Below are 22,548 nucleotides of genomic sequence, written 5' to 3'. Positions count from 1 at the left end.
TCTGGGGGACAATTCGCTCAGTAAAGGCCTCAATGATGGTGATTTTCTGTTTCAGACAGAGTTTACATTTCGGGTATATTATTCAAAACTTCCAATAAAGTTTGATGATTTCTTCATTGTCATGTATATTTAAGTTATTAATGAATACATTCCCACCAAATTTAGACTCCCCCATGGAGAAATGCAATTTTCGTAGAAGTCTGCGTTTTCAAAGAACTTCAGGAAAAGTTAGGGTATGTGGGCCTTTATTACATGGCCGAGTACAGGTTATTGTACTGGAATAGGCGAAGTAGAAATTAGATATTGAATTCATTTATATCAAAGTTCAACTCACAGTCACACCCACACAAACACCCACACACACACACAACACACACACACACCCAAGATTCTAAGCATAGTGAAAGAAATTACTTAAAAATCATACAATATTAAACAATGTTAGTAATAATTCATTAATAAGTGAACAGGTATTCCTCAAAATAGATAAAAAAGTAGCATGTGAAAACATGTACATGTAGATAAAATTATTGACCGAGTGGAACATCATAAAATTATGAAGAAAAGACAAGAAAATATGGAAAATAAATGACCATTTCATGGATTTAAAGATGCAAAATGTGAAATTTTAGCCACTCCACTTTTGATGATAAAATAATTTTTTCCGAGTCAATAAAGAGCTGAACATTTTTCACTGGCTTTCTTACTTTTCTAACTACGGTAAATGAAAGCAATTCTAAGGAAATATGGTACGCAGGAAGCAATTTCATGGATTTAAAGATGCAAAATATGAAATTTTAGCAACTTTTGTTGAAGGGTTTTTTAAAACCTTAAATACCCATAAAAAATTGATTTTTTTCTCCAAAATAAACGTAAAGACTTAGGCCTACGTTGCTGAAAATATCCTTTTCAATGTGTGTTCTTTTATACTGGACATGATTCTCAATTGTTATTTTGTATTCCTTAATAAAAACAAGAGTAGTGCCATCATAATGAAAAATTATTTTAAAAATTGGGCAAGCAGTTTTTTCTATTGGGCAAGCAAATTTTTTCATCACTTGCCCAACAGGGCAAGTGACGAAAAAAATTTTTGTAGAGGCCTGCGGTCCATTTACTGTCCGATTTGGGGGACCTACCATAAATAATCATTGTTGGGTGACTGTTTGCCTGTTGCCGGTGTCAGAATTTAAAAACACAAGAAAAATTGATTAGGCTTCCTATTCTCCAATCTATTGTGGGTTTACACAAACGATCCAGATGACCAGCTCACAATGACAGCTCAACACCTAGTGAGTGAATTTTTGGGACCATGTCCATTTCAAGTTTGGTGCAGTGTTAAAAATTAAAGACATGGGGGCATGACCCAATTGACCTGCAGTAACTCCAAAATACTTGTGTAAATATGTAGGCAGCTAGGAAGATCTACACTACTACTGTATGTAGGTTAAGTCCACAACTAATTGTCAATTGAATCTAGATCTATTTCAATCTCATGAATTTTGAGCCAACAATCTGACGTTACTTACATAGATATGAGATAGGATGACAACCCTTCCCGGGGGGGGGGGGGGCACTCAGTATATAATGCATAGTGGGTATGTGCCGCGGAGGGGACCCCCAATTTTACACTCAAATTTCCGTTCCAAGGCATAGCATTTTTGCCTTGTTGAGAAAAAGAAGAGAGAAATCCGCTCCAAAGCTTCGCATATTTTTCGTTACACCGCTCCGATCGCGTTGAATGAGCTGCAATTTTGGTGAAAAGCGGCTGCAGAGCTCCCGGCGGAGGCCGCGCTAGCTGCATCATGCACGCATGACCGTTCCGTAGGGATGCATACGCGCTGAACACGCTGGCGATCCGTTCCAAGGACCCCCGTTTTCACAAACATTTATCGTTCCGAAGCCCGTTCCGAGGACCCTCCTTTTTACAATAAGCCCGCTCCAAGGCCCCCGTTTTTTGTCTCGCCTGCGGCACACCCCCACCACTTTTTTGGTCAAGTGCCCCCCCGGGCAACCCTTACACTTCGCTGATCCTCATCAGCTCCTCTGAGAGTTCGACTGGGCCACAAATAGAAGATGTTTTCTGACTGTATCTTTTGTTGCAATCTCTCCCCGTAGCCCTTTTTTCAGAGTCAGTTTTTCTTTTGTAGTGAACTTTCACCTCCTCGTCCTTACTTTGACTAATGTTTGAATCGGCAAGGCAATAAAATGACGACGTAAATATTTCAGAAGCAGTGCGAAGTAGACGTTGAGTTGCACTGCACTACACATACACATAATGATTATGCAGGGTGCTACGTAACTTTTTTGAAGCACTTGCCCAGTCAGGCAAGTACATTTTCAAATAGTTGGAAAATACTTGCCCGAATATAGATTATGGTTCTTGTTCAAGCTTTCATTCTGTTCTCACCCTTTGGAGCCTGTTGATTGACATTCATTGCTTGAGAAAAAGTGCAATGTCAACGCAGAGGGAGGCACACAATTTTAATTTTGAACATGGAAGTAAATGGTTTTTGCAAAACAATATCATCACATTTTACGACCTACTAACAACTTTCCATCCCAAATAAAGATGATATCCAAGGTTTTTTAGAACAAATATACACTCAGCAAAAAAAGTTCTTGGACATTCAAAAAAGTTAAAGTATTTCATATAGATATTTGATTAAAGGAAATTTTTTGTATGTCAACATGACCAGACAATATTCCTCTTCCAGTATGACATGACATTTTCATGTGAACAGTCATGCATGAGTGGTTAAATGCTTTAAACAATAGCAATGTCAGAAAAAGAAAATTGCAAGAAATGGACCATTCAAATGCTAATGATCATGGCCATCCTGTAGGCATACATTCAGCAATTTCAACATGCGTTTATCATGTCAATATTGAATGCTTATGGATGCATCATGAGATGCATGAGATGGATCATTTGGACACTCACTTTCAAGATGAAGCTTTCCAACCAAGAGCATGCAAGAGCAATAAGAATGTTGCATTCTGGGCAGTCATTTAGACAAGTGGCTCAATATTTCCCAAGTTTCACCAACAACAATTTTACATTTGAACCAGCGGTCTTTGGCTACTAATGAAGTTAGAGATCGTCCTAGGAGTCGTCGACTTAGGGCCACCACCCCCTGCAGTAGACAGGAGGATAAGGATAATTTTCTTTTGTTTATGCCAAGATACTGAAATTTGTTTATCGACTAACTTTGACTTAAAATTCCAGTGAAATAGTGATGCATCCAAGGTGGATAACTTTCTCTTCACTATTAGAGTGGTATTTTACTTTTATCGTTTAATGGATATTTATGCCACGCAAACTTTCACAACTGAAAGAATGACTGACCGTTTGCTAGCAATTTTCTTTTACTGACATTGCTATTGTTAAATGCCTGTAACCAGCCATGCACTGACTGATCCATTTCTTGCAATTTTCTTTTACTGACATTGCTATTGTTTAAAGCATTTAACCACCCATGCATGACTGTTCACATGAAAATGTCATGTAATACTGGAAGAGGAATATTGTCTGGTCATGTTGACATACAATAATTTGCCTTTAATCTAATATCTATATGGAATATTTTAACTTCTATAAGTGTCCAAGAACTTATTTTGCTGAGTGTATAAACTCATAAACATGTAGTTCGGCTGCTCACAGAGTTAAATGATCCGTTTATCCTCATCAAATCTCTATAAAAAAAGGTGATGTTTTGTGTGAAATGAAGCATGAAAGGAATCTTTTAGTAGGCCATGGGAAGTGTGTGACATCATCATCCACACCAACCCTGTTGTATTCATGTACATATTTAGTACCTAAGCTTTAAAATATTGTATCATTCTTTTCTGTTATCAATTTAGATTATATAAATTTGTATTGTTTATTGTGCTTGAATGATTTGTCTTCTGTTGGGCTTGAAATTTGAAGGTACCTAGTGTTTTTGTCCAATTTTGAGTCTCTTTGAGATTTTGCTTGAATAGATTTTACATTAATTCAATTTATAGGATTTTTTTCATCGGAGTATATCTTTGGAGGCAAAATAATCACTTCTCTTAAAGTCCAAATGGTAATTTGGGAGATTTGTGATTTTGAAAATTTTGTTCGGTGTATGAGAATGCAGTGATTATCACTTATTTGAACATTTCAAATCACTCTTGACAGTTTTCACATTGTTTATAATTTAGTGAAAAACATTTCTTCATTATTTGAATTTGGAATTCATGGAGTTTATTGTATTTTAAAAATAACATGGCAAATCATCTTTTTCATCAAAATGTTTCATCACATATTATTTATTAGATTATATCAGGTACCCAAGTGGAAGATTTTTTAGAAATGTAAATGGAAAACTTTGAGGAGAAAAATTGTTTTAACAATTCGTACAATAGTTAAAAAACCTTTTTTTTATCTAAAAAAAAATATTACAAAATGGCCACATTGAATAGGGATAATGATTCCCTTCTATTTGCCCCATTTGATGAAATGACAATTAAAAAACAGGCCTGCCTATACATTTTCAATTTTTTATTTATTTTTTCTTTTCAAATCAGAATGTTATTTTTCTTTGAGAAGGCTGTATAATTTAATTTAGGTGTATGTTATATCTCAATCACTGCCAGGGAATGGGGTGGGGGATGCTTAAAAGAAAAAAAAACAGTTCCCCCCAATATTTACATTACAAGGGCAAGAGTTGCCCCTTTTCTGCCAATTGAAAATGATATCATTTTTCAAACAGCCAAAATATCCTTGCCTATTTCATTAAGACAAATCTTTGTTTATCTCATGTATCCTATTATAATAATTCTTAAATCAATCTCATTGCCAATGAATGAAGGTAATAATCATAACAATGACTTCACTCACATCCTTTTCATGAAAAATGTTGTTATCTTTGTGAAGGTTTGGGTTGTGTTTGCAATGGGAGTCTCTATCAAATCACCCCTTGTTTAGTCTGTATGTTAAATAGCGCCATCTACATGGACAGTATTTTCATGGATAGAGTACAAAGTAGTTGAAGTGTTTTCACTCATTTCTTTCTGTTCTTTTTTCCTCCTCTTTCTGTGTTTTTCACTCTTTGCATTTCTCCTAACTTTTTTCTTACTTTTTATTTTCCTTTCTTTTGGGGGGGGGGGTGGGGGTTGGGGTTGAAATTTGTCAACATCATCCGGCTTTAAATTTAAAGGGGAAGGCTACATGTAGTTCCTCATCGGGCACATTTCTGTATCATAACATGATTAGGAAAAATAAACATGGGCATAACAAACCATCACTGCCAATGGGAGGGGCATCAGGGCAAGTCACAATGGCATCTACGGCCATAGCCTTCAGTGGCCTTGGATTAGTGTGCGAGGAATAGAAAAATAATGGAATGGCATGCTGGGTACTTATTGTAATGCACTATTGCACAGTATTGGGTCTGATTCTCCCCCCCCCCCTCCCTATTAAAGAAAAAATGAAATATACTAATTTAAATAATAGGCAGTGAGTTATATAGTAAAATAATCTATCCCAAAGCAAACTATTATTCGCGACATTATAGCTTGACTTGCCATTTTCTGGCCAGTGCAAGAATTTGATCATGGCGATTACCCATCCACCTCTCCTGGGTCAAGTGCAACGTGATGTGGGTATATTTCTTGCTAAGTAAAACATGCCATGGCTGGAATTCTTACCCAAGACCTTGTGATTGGAAAATGAGAGTCAGAATCATTAGACCGTGGCCCCGTCTTACAAAGAGTTACAATTGATCTAATCAACCTCGGGTATATAGATATCCATCCATGTCATAATTTTTTTGAAGGAAATTTGCACAATGGCCTTGGTTAACAAGGAGAAGCAAACCAAATTTTTAAGAAACAATGTATGATTATACACCAAATCTAGAGTATGTTTTGAACAAACATGTGATTTACATGTAGATAGTGATGTTGCTGGCCTTCCATAGTTGTGTTTGATTGGATCAATCACAAATCTTTGTAAGACCGGGCCCATGTACATCCATCATGATTTTATGATGACAGAGTAGGATTGCATTGATCGTCTTTCAATGTATCAAAAGCATCTTTACATGTAATTCTCACCAAGAGCATTGTGGCCCAGTGGATTCATTAGTTCAAATCCCAGCTATGGCAGAGTTTCCTTCAGCAAGAAATTCATCCACATTGTGCTGCACTCAACCCAGGTGAGGTAAATGGGGAGAAATTAATTCCTTGAAATGTGTGCGCCATAATGTAAGTTACTACTACTGCTGCCAAGCTAAAGCCGGGGTAGTAATATCCAAATCCTTTGGACGAGACGTTAGAGATGTTATAATCATAATGTGATATGCGCTATACAAGAACTGTTTATTAGTATCACAGATTGAAAATTTGATAAAAGTGCCACACGACCATGACGCACCAATAAATCTAGCATACATATGTGTACATGTCGTATTATAGGAGGTTACAATTTGTGCACAAGATCTTTAGGTCTTCTGTAGATTTGGTATGAACTTCAACCATTAAAAAAAAATATACCAGTTTACCACCTTCCTTTATATTGGATAGAGCCCAGTAGGAAAACAGATGGGGGCTCGGGGTAATTTAGCCCCCAAAGTGCTCAAAAGAGCAGTGGAAATTAAAAAAAGATCCCCAGATAATCCCCATTCACTATAATGTTAAAGGTTATCCAATGAAGCAGTGTTATGCAGTTTTTTTTTGTGAAGAGTAGTTTGTAGACCCTGATTTGTTTTTTGCCTGGAGCCCATCCCAGCCATGGCATAATTTTCTTCAGCAAGAAACTGATCCACAATGTGCTGCACTCAACCCAGGTGAGGTAAAATGGGTACCGATAGGAAGTAATTCCTCAAGAAGCTGAGTGGGCAGTGGACGCCCTGTAGTGTAGCTGGGTAATATAGGAGCGCCTTGAGCACCTAACAAGGTGGATATGTGCGCAATATAAATACCCTATATTATTAATTAGTCTGGGGCCTGTGGAAAAATGTTAATAACCCACCTCCAAGGTGTTATATCCAGCCTTGGAAATACATGTACATGACTCCAGCAGGTGCATTTGCACGAATCACAGCCCAAATCGCCCTAAAATTCCCCAAATTTAATGCTTTGGGGTGACCATCCTTGCTAGAATTTGTCATATTAATATTCAAAAATATGTAGAGAATCAATAATTATGTGTATGGAAGGTTTATGATATTAATTGCCTTTTGCATACTGCTTGTTGCACAAAAAGGTAGCCCTTTGAATGAAAAAATATGCATCCTCCAAAACTCAGCGATGGCCCTATGGGATAAAAGTAGCCCTTAAGATATAAAATGAAAAAAATTCTACCCTGTGAAAAATTCTAACCACCTCTGTTTGATAATGTCATACAGTTTGGTTCAAAATATTTGAATCAATTTTATATGAACAATACAGACTTGTTAAATATCTTTCACACCTGATTCCCATTATTGCCAAGGCCTTATCCTTTCTTAACAAACTTAAGAGAAAGTTAAAAGATTCTTAATCTTTCCTCTATCAAACACCCTTTCCTATTGAAGCCTTTAATTGAGCCTATGCCACCCAAGGGCTGTTGAAATACCTTGAAATCAATTCCACTGCCAAATGCGCCGAGAGATATTAAGAGAAATAAATTCATCTTCTGGTATAAATCCACCAATTTTAATAGCGAGGCCCTCGTGGGACTTTTTAATTCGATGTCGCCAGACCCCCAGGATAGCGGAGCAGTTGTGTCAAAATATTGATGATGTTTGTAAGTAGGAGGGGAGGGTGGGGGGGGGGTTAGACAACGATTATGAGTTCAACAAATAACACCTGGTCAGCGGCATCAGATCAGATGGTCAATAGAGGGCAGTACGTTTATTTGATGATTACCGCACGTGACCCCTTGGTGATGAATGCAACATTGGCTCAGGATCCTCATCAGTTTCAATTCAAATGACAATGCGCTGTTCATGTTTTTTTATGGCACATATTAAAACGTCATTTGGATATATGTTTGAATATACAAAAATATCTGTAGAATTCTAGATCCACAAAGGATCGGATGAATGAAATTTAAAGGTCAAGTTCACCCCCCAAAAAATGTTGATTTGAATCAATAGATAAATATCAAGCAAGCATAACAATGACAAATTCATCAAAATCGGAGGTAAAATGAGAAAGTTACATGACAATGATGATATTTTGAAGTTTTGCTTATTTTTCACAAACAGTTATTAACTGTATATGCACATATCAGTAAAATGCAACTGAGTCAATGATGTCCCTCACTATTTCTTTTGTTTTTGTTTGAATTATACATTCTTTTCAATTTTTACAGATTTGACAATAAGGACTAACTGGACTGAACCATGAAATGTTATGACAATGGCAATTCCACATGTTCAGGGAAGAAAAAACTTTATTTGACATGACAATAAGAAGAAAATTAAAATACTGCATATTTCATATATTAAAATACAATACAAAAGAAATAGTGAGTGGATGACATCATCAGTTCCCTCATTTGCACACTGACCAGGATGTACATGTACAAAACTGTTTTGTGAATTTAAGCGAACTTTCAGTGTCATAATACTTTCTTATTTTACCTGTACATGTACATGTACATCCAATTTCGATGAAATTTTTGGTGTTATGCTTGTTAGCTTTTTCTCTTTTTATTCAAATCAGTTATTTGTTGGGGTTGGACTTATTCAAACTTATTCAAAATTGATTGCAAACATCGATCAACTTCAGGGCTCGAATTAATCCAAGGCCATCCAAGGCCATGGCCTTAGATGCCCTCAGAAATGGCCTTGATGCCCTTTCAAATATTTGTAGACTTAAGGCCAAAATAACTGCCCTTTTTTGCTGTGGCCTTGGTGCCCTGCGGTAATCCAGTACATGTGCCCCATTGAAAAGTGCATTTATTATTGATGCCCTTTTTTTTGGTGGCCTTGGATGTCCCATAAAGTGAAAACTGCCTGCCCTTTCCCTTAAGTGCCCTTTTAAAAAATGGCCTTGCCCCTTTAAATTCTTAATTCGAGCCCTGCAACTTAAAAAGTTGCAACGGATTTTTCCTTAAAAAAAGCTGAATTATCTGACCAAAACATATTGTACATGTAGTTTATGAATGTGCTCTGATTTCTTGTTGCAAAAATCCATTTCCATATCCCAAAGGGTCAGATGATTGAAATTGACAGTCTTAAAAGAAACTTATTTACAGTCGATCGCAGAAATCAATTAATTTACATACCGTAGTTCCAATTGATAGACCAATTCTAGCTAAAAAGTGAATCTTAGTACTTTGTGTTGCAAGGATCATATGTACCAGCAAATATTTGCAAATCTATCAAATTTCTTTAATACTTTGTACAATCATTAATCAATATTTTAGAGTTTCCTTCTTCATTAATTTATACATGTACGTGTAGCTTACCTTGAGATTGAATTTTTAAAGTATTTATTTTCTTATTCAAATTTTTAAATAGAGGCGTGTTTTTTCTCTTTACCTTCTTGTTCGTCAAACTGAATTTATGTTAAAAAACTTATTAAAACGAATTGTAATATATAAATGTGAGGCATATTTTTTCTTTGCTCCCTCTCTCTCTGTCATCAAAGTGTTATGTAAAAATAACTTGTAGAAAAATCATTACATATTTAAACAGACATACCATGAAATTGTAAAGTACCCTTTATTCCATTAAAATTTGATGACAATATAGAGAAATGAAATATAAATATTCCTGAATTAAAAAAAATCTCCCTAAAGTTTTACAGGTTTCAAAGAGGTTTGTAACGAGAGTATTTCTCTTATACTATTATTTTGTTAAAAGTAATATTCTGGAATCGATCAAAGCGGTAGCACACACACATCGAACGGAAATCAGTATAATAAACCTTCTCACTTTCTAGAATAACAAATTAAAATATCTAAAATAAATTCCTGCATTTCAGCTAATTTGTAGCATATGATAGCTTTTGGCTATAATTTGAAACAATGAATTACGGTAATCACTTAGTGAGCCGATCTATATTTTATTTGTTTTATTAGCGCCTTCGCATTTGTCTTGATCACCGCAACGGTTTGTTTTTTGACACCTTGCTTTTATTTTCCTCGCAAGGTCACTCTGTAATCTAATAAATCATTTCCGTATTTTACATTAAATAAAGAGCAACATCCGAGGCAAATGCGACTTTTCTTTGAAATTAAGCCTGAAATTTGAAGCAAACAAGATTTTGAATAGTTTGGTTATATTTGCTTTTGTTCTGTAAGGTATGGTTCTATTTAGTAAAATCGATAGTGATGCCGAGTTAATAAGAATGCTTTGCTTCAGAGGGCTTAATTCGCCCTCTCTTTGACACAAACTGGAAGTGCCAGTGGGAAGGGTCGTGACACGAGGTGAAGGGTCAAAGGGGTGGGGAGTGCGGTCAGGTTTCAAACACCCTTTCTGAAGCATGTGCTCTGGGTTTGCTCTGTATGTAGTGTATGTTTGTTCAAAACACATTTTTCTGGCTGTGCCCTGGCATATTCGATTCAGACATTTTAATTACTCTTAAGTTAAATTCCACCAAAGGGGCTGATATGAACCTAATTGCTTTTTTGTATATGACATTGTGTACTTAAAGGTCAAGTCCACCTCAGAAAAAGTTTATTTGAATCAATAGAGAAAAATCAGACAAGCACAATGCTGAAAATTTTATCAAAATCAGATGTAAAATAAGAAAGTTATGACATTTCAAAGTTTCGCTTATTTTCAACAAAATAGTTATACATGTACATGTATGAACGAGTTAGTTACATCCAAATGAGAGAGTCGATGATGTCACTCACTCACTATTTCTTTTGTTTTTATTGTTTGAATTATACAATATTTCAATTTTTACGAATTTGATGCTTAGGACCTACTTGCCTGATCGAGCACAAAATGTTAAAATAATGGAATTCCATGTGTTCAGTGAAGAATGAAACTTCATTTCACATGACAATGACGAGAAAATAAAAATATTTCATATTTCATATAATAAATTACAAAAGAAATAGTGAGTGAGTGATGTCATCAACTCTCTCATTTGGATGTAAACTGGCTCGTTCATATAACTATTTTGTTGAAAATATTATTAAAGCAAAACTTTAAAATGCCATAACTTTCTTATTTTACATCCGATTTTGATGAAATTTTCAGTGATATATGCTTGTTGAATTTTTCTCTTTTTATTCAAATCAAGTTTTTGTTGGGGTGGACTTGTCCTTTAATGTTAGATATGCTGCCTTACCATGCATGTACATTGTAGCAGCCAAGTTCCAACCAAAGGTGCACGTACATGTATTTTATTTTGCGAAACCTTGCCAGAGGTTTGGTGGACGTGTAGCAACATTGAATAGTGAGATGGTAGATTATGTACTGTAGTTCAGTCAAATGAATACATCTGGGCCCGTCTTACAAAGTGTTACAATTGATTCAATCAATCGTTACTCTATGGAAATCCATCAGTGTCATAATTTTTATATAGGAAATTTGCAAAATGTGCTTTGTAAACGAAGGAGAACACACCATATTGTCAAGAAATCGATGAATTTATGAATATACATGTACAGTGTACATTCATATCTAGAATTTTTTAAACAAACGTGCATTTTATATGTTGACTTTGCTGGCTTTCCATAGTTGCGATTGATCCAATCAATCACAGCTATGGAAAGCCAGCAACATCAACATATAATATACACGTTTCTTCAAAATATTTTTCTAGATATGATATATTCATACATTCACTGTTTTCTTGACAATTCAGTACATGTATGCTTCTCTTTGTTTTCATAGGACATTATGCAAATTTCATAAAGAAGAAAATTATGACATTGATGGATTTCCATATACATGTATACTTGAGGTTGATCAGATCAATGGCAATTCTTTGTAAGACGGGCACAGGTGAGTATTTAATGAGACGAATACACGTATGCAGAGAGTGATTTTTCACTGAATACCAGGATATTGTTACAAGCTATCCAAATCCTTGCATCCGATTGGTTCAAAGCAAATTTGTCATCTACATGAAACACCTCCCAGATGTAAGAATGGACAAATCAGATTTGAAAGTAAGCATTTTTATGTCAAGCCTTTAAATATATTCTGCACCCCCCCCCCAAAAAAAGAGAACGAAAAAAAGGTAGCACAGACAGTCATAGGGAGATTAAGAGCAAAATTTTAATGGTATACTTTGGTGTGTTTGTTTCATTGTTTGTATGAAATGTAAACTAAAAGTAGATATTGCACAGTTCAAAGAGAAGTAATAAAATAAGTGACTGAATGCAAGAATGCAGTTTGTTTGAAGAATTCATTGACAATAATCCATTTTATCCATGTTTCATCATATTCAGCAAATCATCCTACATATTTAATAGCCTAATACTGCTTATATTGACTATAATAAACATGCTGATGAATACAAATGTCTGCTCGAAAATACCAATATTGCTAGAAGCATTATTACAGCTTGTTTAATAATGTCAAAGGTTAGAAATGTAGAATTAATTCCAGTAATCCTGCCTGGAGGATGGGGTAGTTTCAATTGTGTGAATAGGAAACAAACTGCATAATAAAAATCTTGTATTTAAAAGTGAAATCAATATACTTGTGGGTAAAAAAGTGGTTCATTGTATGGAGATAAGCTTGCGTATTGATAAAGCTTGACTAAAAGCTATGCTGCACCAGTCTGAGTTTGCTCAGTCTCGAGACTTTAGCCCGATTGGCCCTCTTCGCGATTATTCTCGAGATTCAAGAAACCCTGTCTCCACCATCGTAAGAAACTTGATTCCTGCTCGAGCGAGGCATCGATGCATTTTGGTCTGACACCATGAATAAATAATCCCGAATGTGTCTGCACCTGTGAATTAGCGGGATTATTCTTACCCAAGTTCTTGAGATTAATCCTACGAACTAGTGCGATAATTGCATCTCCATTACAAATGATCTAGATATTGTTCAGATCGGGAAAATTTGCCAGATCTGAAATAGTGCGCTCATTTGAAAACTCGGGCTGGTGCAGACGGCCCTTAAGAGACCCACCTTTTTACGATAATGCAATCACCATTGGTGATAGATCACATGTTTGAATGGGGGGGAGTAATACAGGGGTTATACCAAGTAGTTATAAAAACAAAATGAATACAGCCTTTATACTGGAATTTTAAAGTGATATTTGGTGAAATGGCAATAAGAACAGCTCATGTTTTGAAGACAAAACTGGTTATACATGTAGATCATACTAGCATTACATCAGACCATGTGGGATGGTGAAATGGCAATAGAACAGCTCATGTTTTGAAGACAAAACTGGTTATAGATCATATTAGCATTACATCAGACCATGTGGGATGGTGAAATGGCAATAGAACAGCTCATGTTTTGAAGACAAAACTGGTTATACAGTGCGTATCAAAAAAAAGTTTACACTTTGAAAAAGACCTTGGAATTTAAAAATATACAACATGAGGGTAATTTTTTCACATATAATCTTGGGTTTGGGTCTCATCTATCCAATGAAAGTAAAAGTTTTGACAGAATGTTACACTTGAGTGAGCACTGTCCAGTTTTGTAAAGCTCGCAGAAATCTGTTTGCGCAGAAATGCTCGTTTTCACGCAGTGTCAAGGGGAAGGGCGAAATCAAACTTACCCTGCGATACATTTTTCCTACATTTCCTTTGCACTTTTAGTCAATTAAGATAAAGCAGATACATTCAGGCATTTTTTATCAAATTTGCCACCCGAATTGAAATTTCAACACTTAGTAAGCACAACTTTTACCCTTAGTGTGCCAGCTGGATCTGAGGACATAACTGAATCTGAACAAAAGTTTACATCAGACATCTCCAGCACCTTTTCACTAAGTTTTTATTATTTAAAGTGGGTGGACATTTAATTTTTCATTGAAGACTTGTTTCTCCACACTTTTCCCAAGCTTGACAATGATTAACAAAATGAAAATCAAGCCTAATTCATTTTATGTAAATCACAGCTCAGTGTAAATCAAATATCGTCTTGATGGCCTTGGTGTGTGGGGGAGTGGGGCGGGGCGCAATGCACTCTTCGAAGTGTATTGGGCAAGGAAACAAGTTAAAAGAGGTCAAAGATATTTTCAAATAAATTTTACTTGCTAAATTCTACGTGTTCTTCATGATAAAGGTTTACTTTTATTCGCATAGCTATTTCAAAGTTTTGCGCAAATCATTTTTCAATAACTTTTCAAAAGTAAGTGGTGCTCACTCAAACGGAAATATTTTTCGATAGTTATATCGTCATTTGCTGAAATGGATCTGTACCAATGTTAAAATGTGGAAAAATCTTCAGGATATTACAAATGTATAATTTTACAGGATTTTTTCAAAGTGTAAACTTTTTTTTGATACGCACTGTAGATCATACTAGCATTACATCAGACTATGTGGGATGAGACCAAATGGAATGGAGATAAAGCAGGGGGTTGTTTTATAATTTTTTTTGTATTTGAAGTTATGAGCAACTAATGGCCGTTTCACACGTGAATCTTGAATCATCATTGTATTGATGATTGCGATTCGTCTTTAGAATCACCAGACCTTTCACGTGCTCTCTCGAAGACTGTGATTTGAATTCCAATTCCCGAGTGAAAGCGGTTTGTGTCTTTGGTGATTTGTCAATCAAAGCACTGAATCGATATGATAAGTGCATGACAATTATATTATCTACAGAAGTGCTTGAAAGGACATGTTAGCTCCACCCCCCAAGATGTTTTGGAGGTCAAGCCTTTCACACATAAAATTTGGGTGAAACTTAATCGGAATTCACCTCTGGAGTAGAATTTGAATTCATGATTGTGATTAGCGTTTGTGATTCTTGTTTGGTTTCCCACGTGCTAAAAATTTGTCATTAGCCTTGTTTTTCACTGGAAGAATCATTCAAATTAGAATTTTTTACCGAGTGAAAGGGCGGGAAGTTTGATAAGAATGGGTGGTGACTATTTCTTAGGAACTAAAATGATCAATGCCAATTAATGGAAATCTGGGGTGTGTCCCCCTTACCGCAAGAAAGGATCAACATTCGCTTGTACAGTCTCTTGTAACTGACAAACAACTGTAAGACAAAGGTTAGCGATTAATCGTACACTTGATTTTCACAATTTATTGTAAATTGTAGTCAATATAATTAGTCGTTTAAAAATGTTCTACAATCATTGCTATGCTCTGTGATACAGATGTAGACCAATCGGCAGTTGATTGACCACTTACTTTTCTCTATGCAGTCCTGTGTCACCACCCGTACTCCAACTATCTTCCTGGATGTTGAATTGGAAGAGAAGGCATCCATAACTCAGGTGATTCCCCAGGGCTGGAATGCATTCATCTATATACTCTCAGGGAAAGTTAATATTGGTCAGTATTGTATTCACTGTCAAACTAACCCACATATGTAATGATGATGGTGGTTATGATGATGATGATGATAATGATGATAATGATGGTGATAATGATTATGATAATGATGATGATGATGAAGATTATGATGATGATGATGATGGGGATTATGGTGATGATATGGCTCTTATACTGTGCATAATATAATCTCTCATTCTCTCGACTATTATTTTTTCATGAGAAATTGAAGAGAATTATTAATCTGCATTAAGTTTTGGGTTACAATATTATACTACATGAATTTACATCGCATTAGCTACAGCTGCAGAACCATTTGCCATCTTTGTCAATCCTAAATTTGTTTTTATGTAATCCAAACAAATTTGTACCAGGACAGAGTGAGTTTACTTGTCCTTCAGATACATGTAGCCAAGAAAGCATGCGGAAATGTACGATTGAAACATGTTCCAAACCATCTTTCTTTCTCATCAATCTTGTCATAGAAGGAAATGTTTGGTGAATGTGATCAAAACAAAAGTATTTCTGCATCAGATGTTTTTATTTGCTTCTCTGAAATACTACAATTGGGCCTACTGCTACTACTGCACTTTTAAAAAGAAATATAACATAAAGCTGCATTTATAATACAGCTAGATATATCACACTTTTTCCAGAGGGTACAAAGTGCACTGATATGGTCCAGTCACATTTTCCTCACAACAGCAGTATGGCGAGTCAAAGCAGTTATTTTATTCATTTTTATTCAAAACCCATGTATGTAGCTGGTACAAACAATGTTAAAACGGCTGTTTTTGACTCGCCATATGGCCACCATAAGAAAAATCTGACTGCGCCATTATTACCCCAGCTGTAGCTCATGAGGTGCTGCTTCTTCAGTAGCATCCAATAAGGATCCAAGGAATTTATCATGCCAGGTGCTTGTACCCATTCATCTCATGTAGGTTGAGTGCAGCACGATATATGTACATGTATAATCTTCTTGCTGAAGGAAAATATGCCTTGACTGGGATTTGAACCAACAATGCTCTGCTTGAAAGATAAGAGTCATGACCACGAGACCATGACACGCCCACATGATTTTGCGATGATGGTGTGGGTTTGCGTCCCCTCCCAAAGGTGTCACTCTTGACATGAGGCTGCCTGAAATGAGTTGATGCTTGAGTACATGTAGGTAATTTTACTCATCTGTAATACACTAGTAAACTCTCTTTAATAAATCTTGCAGATAATTTGTTTGGCACATTGTGTAATTTTCCTGCAATCTTATCAATTTTCTGAAGAATAGTGCCCTCTGTTGTTAGCAGCAGACCTGGGGCTTGTTTCATAAAACTTGTTATCATACATGTAACAAATTTGGCAATAACCTTTTTAAGCTACAGAAATCATATGATTTGATTGGCTGATAGTAAATTTGTCATAGAAATCTGTTATTATGACAAGTCTTTATGAAACAGACCACAGGAGTGGCTGTCAGATGGGTCCTCAGAAGCCGAAAGTGTGCTGAATCTTAAATTTTAGCCCAATGAACCCTCCATTACAAAAAATTGTATTTTCAAAACACTATTTCCTTCAGTTTAAGCAAGTTGGACATTATAATTGCACATTGAATAAAACACTGTGTATATTCTTTGTTTTAGTAAGAAATGCATTTAAACATTGCCATTTTATACCGATTTTATTTTTGTATATTTGTAAACCCCAACTAGTGAGGAGAGCTTCATAACAGAAACTAGTTTTTCTTTCAGTCATCCTCAGGCACTAGTTGGTGGCAATTTCTTCCTCTTGTACATATTCTTGTTGTCTTTTGCCTAGAAATGAAATAAATAAATGAATTCATAAGTTAATATTACCTCTGTCTTAGTTCATTCATACAAATGGTCTTCAGTGCAATATCTGGTGAACTTCAATTGAACCTCAACACATCTTACACCTCATCAAAGTGTAAGATACATGTAGGATTGACAATTTGATTTATGTCATGGAGCATTATGGCCCAGTGAATTAATCTTCAGACAGTGAAACACGAGGGCCTGGAGTTCAAATCCCATTGTAGACCAGGACCCTGTCTTACAAAGAGGTATGATTGATCCAATCAACCTTAACTATGACTACGTTCTCATTTCGCTTTCTAAAACGTGCTTACTGGAAACTGGTTCAGGAAACCAGTTTGGAAGATCGCTTTGCTAGCGTTCCCACTTGCTGGCTTTCCATAGTTGTGGTTGATTGGATCAATCAACTCTTTTTAAGACGGGGCCCTGTTTAACAGAGGTAATATAGGAGCTCACCTAACAAGGTGGATATATAAATATATACATGTAAATATATTTACTTTCCTCAAACGATCAAGCTATCTTTCATCTTCATCTTCTCTATTGACTTTAAAAGTGGAATAATGTTTATGAATGATTTGCAACTTCCTAAAGCAGTGCATGATACATCAGAGGTTGTTATGCTTTTTCATTTACATCCATAAGATAAATGGTATTTCATCTGCATCTTCTCAATATAGACATGATTGACATGGGATGATGGTGTTAGTCTAACATAGCTGCCTAATAGCATAACGGTATTCCTGGAAATTAACATCGCTACTGACACTCTATCGCCTATTTTTATCTTGTATAAATTGATTAGTTCATTTTTGTCAGCCTGTATAACGAGAATTGGGCCATATTTAACCTTAATGTCAATTCCATGTGCCACATGTTTTCGTCTGAGAAGCCTGTTTAGACTGGAAAATATTGAAATATAAATATATGAAACTCTTTCACGTACACTGTCATGTATGGTATGCATGTAGTAGAAATGAATGTAAGATTGGGACTGCATCATGAACAAAATACAGCTAAACTTATAGTGTGAACAGGACCATGATCTACTTTGTGGTCCCTTCTTTAATAGATTGTTTTCATTTGATCAATTTAACCACAACTGTAAGATTTATCTTAATGTTTTTTTTTTCAAATTATAATCAATCATATGTTGGAATCAATCTTAATAATCAAATGTAAAGATTAGGCATTGGCTTCCTACAATGCATACATTTTATTGCAACGTGATGTGCAACATTCACACTACCAAAAAATAGTTATCATATGTATAGCCTACCAGATTTTTTTGTTGTCTGAACAGGGGTAGACGTTGCTGCTCTTTCAGGATTAATTAGACATGGGTTATGGTTTCATAATTTGATGGATAATTTGGGGTGTGTGCATTGACAGGATATATGGAAAATAAGCTGTTGGTTTTATCGTGTATACTGTAGCCAATGATGTATTTTAATTGATATTAACCTTAAATTCGATTTTCCAGAACATGACATGGCTTCCCTCTTCAATTTTTAAAAATTATTATTAATTGTATTGTTCATGAGTGATTTTGAAGAAGCAAATGATTATTATATAATTGCTTCTTCAAATTTGACCATAATATAAGAACGACCGAAATCCATCTCTTGGCTGAAATTAGTTAATGATCCAAGATTGTTGCTTTGTACATAGCCCATCTTCTTGTGTGTATTTTATTTCCCAAAATTTGATCCAAATGTTTTCAAAATAAATAATTAAAAAAAAAATCATCACAAGCTTCATTGGACACAATAGTCATTCAGTTTTTCTTGATTTACTTGAAATAAATATCATGGACTTAAGTTGTTCTTAATATGCATATTGATACTAAATTGTTGACATGTAGATTGTATGAGATACTTGTGTATTATATTTTTAGTAGATATATGTACCGGTAATAATTTTCATCATGTTCTTTCATTGAACTGTACACGTTTTCAGCTGAGGATTTACTTCTTATTGTACATGTAGTATCATTTGTTGTTTGTTACAACAGGTTCAGATGAAAATGTAAAGGAAGGAGTTAAAAGTCAAATTCTTGTATTGAGTGATGGACCATCAGTGGAAGCAAGTAACAAGGTTTGTATTTATATTTCTCTCAATTGAACAAGCATAAAAAACTTGTTTGTTATTGTAAAAACTGCATTATAAGTTAATTCATTTTTCATGGAAGTATTGAAGTATAGCGGTTCTGAATGACACCTTGGATTACCGGTAGAGGGTCATGTGTTTGAATCCCAATGAGTCATTCGGCAAGGCATCAATCCACAATTTGCAACTCTCTACCCAGGTGCTAAATAGGTACCCAGTAGCACAGGAAACCTTGTGTTTATGCTTAGCAATCAGGTCTTGGAACTCTTGATGGAGTGCTCCCCAGGGAGTGGAGAAAGGGTGTAATATAACATCCCTCATGCAGGGCTATTTCACCTTGGCCTTCGGTTCGGTGAAATAAACCTGCACTTGGGATAATATTATATTTGTTGTACCGTGAAGCTAAAGCTCCATGGTTGTACATATAATTATATAATATTGGATGGCCTTGAGGTTAATACAAGGAAATATTGGACGAGCTTTGCAAAGCGAGTCCTATATTTCCTTGTATTGACCAAACAATGGGACATCCAGTATTATGATTATTATTCATACAGAGAATTTTAACAAATAATTTAAAACTTACCCTCCCGCCCTGAGACTCTGACTCTGCTGTATGATGGGGGACCTAAAGCTACGCACTTTGTTTTCAAACAATAAAAACTGTCCCAATTTTAATATTTCAACAAATTATATTTCACTAATTTGTGGCAAACCTTTCTAAAGATCATTAACCAACTATCACAAAACTCACTAACACGAAAATCCAGTCGTGTTTTTCGAACACCTCTTGATTTCGCCGCCCGATGTAGAAGGGGTCCTAAAGCTGCGCACTCGATTTATCATGCAAAAAAATAGTATTTCCTGTGCCTCAATTTCTAAAATATATTCAAATTATTATAGGATAAAATGAAATTAAAGCGAATATAACTCCAAACTTCCTAACAGTTGTTGGTTTTCTCTGCATTTAGAGATTTACTGCAGCCTCTGTAGAAAAAATTTAATAGGAATTGTTCATCACTCTGCAGTCACAGTTCGACACACAGAGTGCGCATTTGCCATTGAAAACTGCATGCGCGCGTGATGAGTGGTGCATAGCTTTAGGACCCGCGCAGCTTTAGGACCCCATACAAACTTTGGGGATTCCCCTTCTAGTCGTCCAATATTTTCAATATTGTGTCACCTCGGAAAAAAATATTAGGCGAGTTCAACAAACTTTTTAAGTGGGTCGAGTGCATCAACAAAATAACACTTGTATTTGGGCTCTAAAATTGTCTGTATGAATAATAATCCAGTATATTGTACAATAGATTGTACACTGTTTATATAATATTGAAAGCTAAAGATGTCTGAGAAAAGACTGACATTTCATTAAAAACCACTTATTTTGAAAGAGACTTTAAATGGTCATAAATTATGATACTACATTTTATGATAATAACGATAACAAATATAAAGTTAAAATATGAAATGATCAATTATATTACAGCTCTCAAAATGATGGTATTATGTTACAAAAGAATGAACCATAATTAACATAGGTGACTAATTTGTATTGATAACCTTCAAGGCGTGTTTAAGAGAGGAAATATATATAAAGATCATAATAAATGTTTTAAAGGTATTCTCATTGTGATAGGACGTTGGGTTTATGTTGTCATCCCATTCAGGTAATTAAATTATTTCCTGATTATGGAAATATGCCACACATTTTCCTGCCATGAACAAGTATTCAAGATTTAAGAACTTTTGATTTTGGTTGAACTTTCTTTTTGCCTGTCTCTTGCTTTGGGAAATCCCCTGAATGCTTTGATCACTATTTCAATTCGTCAGAGTGCTTTATTGCCAAAACACCGAACCGAACACGAGTTTGACAAACTTGGCACTTCCCGAACACAAAGTCTTGGTCTGGTGGTTGAATGTAAAATGTCAGGCTCATTAATTTTGCCAAAGGTCACTGAACAAAATTTAGTTTGATAGGGGACAACCTCGATTTGATTATAAAAAAATAAATATATTTATTTTTTAGTGATTAAGCAAATTATAATTCGAATCAAGATATTCTTTTAAATCCTTATGAAAGCTTCTGCCTTGTATTTGATTCAATTATAAATTTTGCAATTTTAACCAGATAAATTTATTTTTTTCTCCATACATAAAATGGGAGGATATTTGAAACAAAGCTTGGTCTGTAAGTTTTTTAGTGAATGTGACCGGATTGATCGTAATCAGTCAATCATTTTGTATAATTGGATATAATAAAAAAGAAAAGACTTATAATTCTTTCCTCACAACTGACAAAGTATTGGGAAAAAATATTTTCAATTTTCCAAATGTCCATATAAATATTAAACAATAAATGAATAAGAAATGAAAGAATGAGGGTAGAAGTAGAATTCTAGAGAACAGAAAAAGGTGAAATGTCATAGCAAAGCAACTCAACCACCCCAATAACCAGAAATGTTCCAGGAAATGTTGATCTGGAAATTTGAAAGTAGCTTGTGCAAAATAAAAATGATAATCATTGTAAAGTATAGAGATGCCGATGATTATATCATTATACTAAATAGGTTCATTTGTCTCGCAATCTACTATGGTCAACAAGGAAATTTGTGATCACTCTCGCAAAAAGTGTTCACTGGCTTTCTAGGAAATTTGTGATCACTCGCAAAAAATGTTCACTAGCTTACAAGTTCACGAGCTTTCGAGTGCCGCTGCAACTCTTTATCAAGTGACGAAAATTATCTGATAACGTACTCTATTTATACTAATCTCCAGGACCGTAGGCACGAACGTGAGAACAATAGGTGGGCACTGATCCGTTGTGTGATCGGTTTCCGAATTTCACGAATTTCCTAGAAAGCCAGTGAACACTTTTTGCGAGAGTGATCACATCTACCATAGTAGATTGCGAGACAAATGAATACCCTCTAGCGATTATATCATTATAATCATGAAAAGTGTATATAATGTAATTCTCCCACAAAATATCAATAGAACTATACAAAAAAAATCTAAACTGAAGGAAGATTGGTAGGGAATGGGAATAAGAAAATCTCACTGGACTATAATTTTTTACAGACCTGGGCCCCCATCTTATAAAGATTTGTGATTAAACCAATCAACCACAACTATGAATAGAAAAAATCATGGTATGGATGAATTTCCATACAGTTGAGATTGATTGGATCAATCGTAATTCTTTGA

General features: G+C 35.2%; 1 protein-coding gene across 3 annotated transcripts in view; it reads left to right on the top strand.

Annotated features, from left to right (window-relative positions):
* Window positions 1-22,548, top strand: part of LOC121407164 (pirin-like) — an 84,361-nt gene that overhangs the window by 10,491 nt on the left and 51,322 nt on the right. For all 3 annotated transcript variants that reach the window (XM_041598115.1, XM_041598123.1, XM_041598129.1), the window contains exons 6-7: window positions 15,271-15,400; window positions 19,247-19,329. In XM_041598115.1, coding sequence (XP_041454049.1) covers window positions 15,271-15,400; window positions 19,247-19,329 — 213 coding nt within the window. The remainder of the gene's footprint in view (window positions 1-15,270; window positions 15,401-19,246; window positions 19,330-22,548) is intronic.

This window comes from Lytechinus variegatus, chromosome 1 (genome assembly GCF_018143015.1).
Source record: "Lytechinus variegatus isolate NC3 chromosome 1, Lvar_3.0, whole genome shotgun sequence".
In the NCBI taxonomy this organism is placed as follows: Eukaryota; Metazoa; Echinodermata; class Echinoidea; order Temnopleuroida; family Toxopneustidae; genus Lytechinus; species Lytechinus variegatus.
The sequence above is the reverse complement of the archived record's forward strand: the minus strand, read 5'-3'. Positions and strand labels throughout refer to the sequence as shown.